We start from the raw sequence: 5,838 nt of genomic DNA, 5'->3' as shown, positions 1-5,838 counted from the left end.
TGGCCGGGACCGCTGGAGCTGACATTTTTTCGCAACAGTCGAGGCTATAGCTGCAGCTTCTGCCGGTGCTGTTTGTTTGGAACTGCTGGTTTGAATTCATCCTCATCGTCGTCAAAACTGCCGATCAATTCCTAGTGGGCTATCATGTCCGGCTTGCACAAAATTGGAGGGAAAACACCTACAAATACATAGGGTAAAATATCAAAATTTGTGTATTAGAATGCATGGTGAAAAGCTTACCACTTCTATCTATGACGCAGTTCCGACCTCGGTTTCGAGTTGTCGCAGATATTCCGAAAGACGCCATAAACATTCAGATCTGGTGAACTATTTCGAATTAGTTCCAGGATCGCGCTTTAGCAGCATACATGGCACAGATTTTCCCATTATCCGGCGATGGCTTACCTGCAATCAGATGGATGAAATCAGCCATAATAATGATAGATATTTATTCAATCCACAAAATTAAACTCACCTATATGATCCTGCTTCTTAGCTGAATTTATATTTTCTTCGAAAATTTGAGCTCCTGGCGTTTCGTTTGTTTTCCGTCGATCGATGATGATGTCGCATTTTGGTGGTTGTTATGCGAAGCTCGCGTAACATTTGAAAAGGTCCTATACGTAATGCAATCAAAATATTTTTTTCATTCTGAGATTCTAAATCACAAAAAAAAAATTAACAGACGTCACACTTCTTTACATCTATTTGTCTGTGCTATTGTAGAGCATGTGCTGATAATACAAAATATAATAAATAATAGAAATAATGAAAAACACTGCTAATTGAATTAGAATATATTATTTATTATTAATAAATAATAAATAAATAGAAATCACATAAAATTGTCTCGAACTTTGCGCTATCTTAAACAGGTTTTTGTCAAATATTATTCCGCGAGAAATCAGAAACACCACGATACAAGTCGATCACAATTACAAATACGTATAACTCTTTATCATATTGTTAAATAGCAGTAGTGTATGGTGAAACGTACAGGTGTGAGTGCGCTGCGCAAGCGCAAAAATCAACCGTATGCTATAATGTGATTTCATATTGCCACTATTCAATTCAAGTTCACATTCATATACTGTTTGACGATGTATACACACTGTAATATATTGTTAATGCTTGGTATAGGCTATCCATACTGTTATTTACGGTATATGGCTTTCAGTTTCATGTTGTTGAACGTAAGAACAACAATATGAGACACATTAACCATACTATTTAGAACACGTTTACTGTTAAGACCGTATGGCAAACTGTATTTGGCTATGCGGGTGGGCGTTGAGCAAACGTTCACAACGTTCGCTAGAGCGATGTCCATCGAGGATCTGACACCGGCTGGTGAGTAGAATGTTGGTGAATCTGCGTGGAGGGTGACGTACTGTCCTGCTTGGAGATGTTCCGCTAGTATGGTGCCGTTCCTGTTGGCACGCGTATTTCCCCACAGGGCGTGGCGAGCATTAAAGTCTCCAGCGACGATGAAATTACTCTTCCAACGGGTTATTTTCTGTAGGTCATTGTAGAGGCGCAGCGAAGAGCCATCGGTTTTCCGGCATTGGGTAGGGCAGTAGGCAGCAATGATTTTTGGCGGTCCGTCGGGTGAAGGCAGCTCAAACCCGACAGCTTCGATGGTACACAGGAGAAGATCAGGCAGCGTCCTGTATTCGAGTCCTCGTTTGATTGCAACAGCTACGCCGCCGCCGATTTGGGTGCTCGTCCTGTTAACGAGTTCCGGCTGTTTCTTCGCCATGGAGAGGGCGTTCCAATTAAGGATTTTAAGGTTGAATGTTACAACGGATGAAAAATTGCGTCATCTGCAATATCATTTTTTTGCATCTCCGTTACCAGCGATGCGAGTTGGTTGATGACTTGGGTCAACCCGTCCGTGAGCGGAGGCGCCGACGGAGTGTGTCCTAGTTGGAACGAGCTTGAGGGCGTGCTTCCCCAGAAGCCAGGAGGGGAGCCGCTTTGGGTGTTCTTTCGCTGTGTGTTGCTCGACGTGAGCGGTTCGAGGACCGGAATGGGCCTCTTGGGTGGCAGCAGTTCCGGGAAGCCGCTGAGATCGATGGTTTCCTGCTTCTTCGGTCGGCGATTACGCTGCTGCACTTGCTTCATGAACTGGATAAACTCGGACCGCTTGGGGCATGAGCGGCTCGTTGAACTAGCTGGAAGAGGGGTGTGTCTCGCCACAGTTAGAGCAGCGGCTCTGTATGTGGCAGTTTTTGGCCCCATGGCCAAAGCTCAGGCAGTTTGTGCACTGCGTGACCTCCTTGTACACCGGTTTGTACCGTTCCCATTGGATGATATGGTTGGAGAGCGCGTGGACTTCTTGTAGATCCGTAGATCCTTCACGCTGGTTTTCTTCTTCGGGAAGTGGATCAGGTCGAGCTGATCGCGGTACCGGGCATTGGTGTTATGGCGCTTTATCTTGAAGATTTTGAGGGGTTCAAGACCGACCTCCTTCAGCTCCGTTTCAAGGAGAAAGGGATCCATGTCATCCAGACCCCCCACGATGGCTTTGTATGGCTTTTCGGCCTCCATATCGTGGCTGAAGTATAGAATCTTCTTCTTGTTGAGAAGTGCTTCCACCGCACGATAGTGGTTGACGGCGGGAACGGTAATTTTATATCCGTCCGTGCACCGATGGTGGGAAACTTTGAGGCTCTTCTTGACGTTCTTGACGTAGTAGTCAATGTCTGCACCGAAGTTTTCGGGAAAACCTGTTGTGTAGAACGGTGGTAGTTGCTCTTCCTTCTCGAATGTTTCCGCCGCGAGGGGGGCGAATTTATTGGTTTGGAGCAAACGCTTGCTCGCTGTGCTGGTGTCGACTTCACCGTCGGCGTGACGCTTATTTGTCGGGCCACCTTTGCCCATTTTTAATAGGGGTGCACCGGAGTACAACGCGAGGATTTTTCTTTAACCAACGAATGGGAAAACTTTGTTAACGAAGAAATACGTCCGACTCGTCGAACGAACTAATTGAAACTGATGATGCGGGTAGCGGGTCGCCCTCCCGTATAAATATCGACGACAGCGCGACGCTTTCCAGCGGATTGGCTCGAATGGGCGGAGCTAACATTGTCGCGTAGCAAGAGCCGTCTGACGCAAACTACAGTATAAATTAAATCTCATTGTCATCATCAGCATCAGTATTGAATAAACATCCAACGCGAACGGGTCAAAGCGAAAAGTTGAAAAGAGTTTTTCTTGAACTTAACCGAAGCGAACATAAAGGTGAACGAGCCCGGTCAACCCGGCGATCGGCTCAAACGTTGTCTTCCGTCCTACTCCGAGTGTGGGGGTGTGTGAGCAGCGGTGCTTCTCCTGAGGTTGGTGGACCGAAAGCGGACGTGTTGCAACCTGCTCAGTGTCGCATTGGAAGGAATTCCTGTGGTCATCGTCGTGTTTGCTCGTCGTGATACCGTGGAGTGGATGCCAAGAGTTCTGCACTTGGTTATTCAGGAGTAATTTTTCTGCGGAATAATTTTCTTTTTTTGGCATCCCCCACGTGTGATCGTCGGCAAACGGGCGACAACGGGCAGCTTCTACGAGTTCGGCGCAAAGCCATGATCATTCGAGAGTGAACCCACGCTGGTGATCGTGGCGAGTGTGGTTGTCTGCATCATTAAGCTGGTAGTGGCGGTGTGCGCGGCTGCTGGTGGTGTGTTCCTGTGCTTCCATCTGTAGCTGTAGAGTACGGCTGTTGTTGGTCGACCCGATCGCTGGTAGCTGTGACGAGCACGGCTGTAGGTGTGACCGGATTTCCCTGGCTTGTGGCTGTAACGTGTACAGCTATCGGTCTTCCATCTCCGAATCGGTGACTATGAAGTGCACGGCCGTCGGCACGTCGATCGCGAGGTGATGAGCTTCCGTTGGTGCTGCTACAAGGTAAGTGCAACAATTCTCCCTCTTTATGTGTGAAAAATCCCTGAGCAATCGAGTATCCAACACCTCTTTAAATTCTTTCTGGGATTCATTCAAGATGTGTTGATGGAATTTATCAAATAACTCCTGCAGGATTTTCTCAAGAAATTCTCCAGATTTATTCCAGAAATCAGGAGTTCCTCTTGGGTTACTTCCAGAAATTCCTGGTTTAGTCCTGCAGGATATCCTTTTGATACTTCTTTAGGAATTCCTGATCAGTTTGCTCCAGGAATGCTTCAAAGATTCGCGTTGCTTGTCACTTTAACTTTAACTTCACACCTGTACATACTAAAAATCAAAGAAAGAATTGAACTTCCAAAGAAACTTTAGCAATGACGAGAAAATTTAATTAACTAGCATGCAGAAAATTGGAAAATATAAATGAAACCGAAATGAAGCCGCCGCCGTTCCGGTCTCACAAGGCAGCACCGTTCACCACGACCACCCACTTCCAGTCATCTGGCACCAGCAATAATGCGAATTGGAAAGCAGCGGTCTGTCGCTTTCTGAGGGAACCTCCACTCCCAGATGGCAATTGGTTGTTCGACTGCTACTCCCGCCCATGCCAGTTACGATCGCCAGCAAATGGGACTCGGGACATGCACCGCATGAGCACTTCTCTGAATGGCGGTTGCAATCTACGGTTTCGCAAATCTGCCACCGCCAGCGGGCACTCATCAGCTAACGACGAACCGAGCACTCACGCGCGAATGTAGGGAATCGCGCTACTTGGGCGGTGGCTTCTATATTCGTCTGTTTTCCACTATAACTCAGTCAATCTTGAACCAATTGACACAATTCTTGGAATGCGGTGAGATAGGTATCGTATCTACCCGTGTACAAAATTTCAAGTCAATCGGTTCAAAATTGACCGAGTTACAGTGGAAAACAGACGAAAATAACAGACGAAGAAAACCACCGCCCAAGTAGCGCGATACCCTACATTTATTGGCAATCTGTCAGAGCAATTTTTTATAGATACCACAAAATATTTGCCTCAATATTAATTGAAATTTTTTTCGAATCGATTTCTCCCGACTCGGTTTGCAGCAGCGCCAGACCAACTGAACGGACTGGGTTGGAAAAGTATGGTGAAGAAATTCGCGTGGTTGCAGTGGACACACATGAGTACAATTATATGAATGTTCGTTCGCTCGGGCAGGACACAGGATGCATCTGTGCTAGGGTGCATCGTGGCGGACACGCGTGACAGATAGACGATGGTAATTTCTCTTGCTCAACCGAGTTGCTACCCGAGCTATGAGTGATAGCATGGTAATGATAAAAAAAAATATTGTAAGGAAAGGGTTGATCTGTTCATTATGGCGGGACGTCCCAAGTGTTCGAATGTGTATTTGCACATCCTTGCACTTTCCCATTGTAAAGTAGTCAGAAGCCATCGATAAAAAGAAAAATTTCTAGTTTGGCATTACTAGAGATCAATTCACTCCGGTAGGCGGTATAATAGAGTGGCCTGTATTTCAGCCAATGGCACAAAGTTACCCACTCAAGCAAGTCGGCTAACTTCAGATCGGGCATATATTGGATCATCCACAGCGAAATCCCTAGCATTATGTGCATTCCTGGAGCTATGACAGATTATGCACGATTACGGACTCCCGAATAAACTGATACGATTGATCAATGTGACGATGGATTGAGTGATGTGCGTAGTTCAGGGACACCCTCGAGTTCCTTCGAATCTCACAGAGGGTTACAGCAAGGTGATGGTCTTTCGTGTTTGCTGTTTAACAATGCTTTAGAAGGTGTTCAGCCGTTTGGTTTCGCTGATGATACTGATATTATAGCTCGCACATTTGAGACGATGACGAAAGCATACATTCGACTGAAGAATGAAGCCAGGTGAATCGGATTAGTCATTAATGTGTCGAAGGCAAAGTACAT

At 46.1% G+C, this 5,838-nt stretch overlaps 1 protein-coding gene across 1 annotated transcript; it reads right to left on the bottom strand.

Annotated features, from left to right (window-relative positions):
- Positions 1 to 1,290: 1,290 nt before the first annotated feature.
- Positions 1,291 to 4,421, bottom strand: LOC115260592 (uncharacterized). Its single transcript, XM_062847209.1, has one exon. The coding sequence runs from the start codon at positions 2,881 to 2,883 to the stop codon at positions 2,251 to 2,253; it is 633 nt and encodes a 210-aa protein (XP_062703193.1). The 5' UTR covers positions 2,884 to 4,421; the 3' UTR covers positions 1,291 to 2,250.
- Between the last annotated feature and the right edge of the window lie 1,417 nt (positions 4,422 to 5,838).

Source organism: Aedes albopictus, chromosome 1, assembly GCF_035046485.1.
Source record: "Aedes albopictus strain Foshan chromosome 1, AalbF5, whole genome shotgun sequence".
Lineage (NCBI taxonomy): Eukaryota > Metazoa > Arthropoda > Insecta > Diptera > Culicidae > Aedes > Aedes albopictus.
The sequence above is the reverse complement of the archived record's forward strand: the minus strand, read 5'-3'. Positions and strand labels throughout refer to the sequence as shown.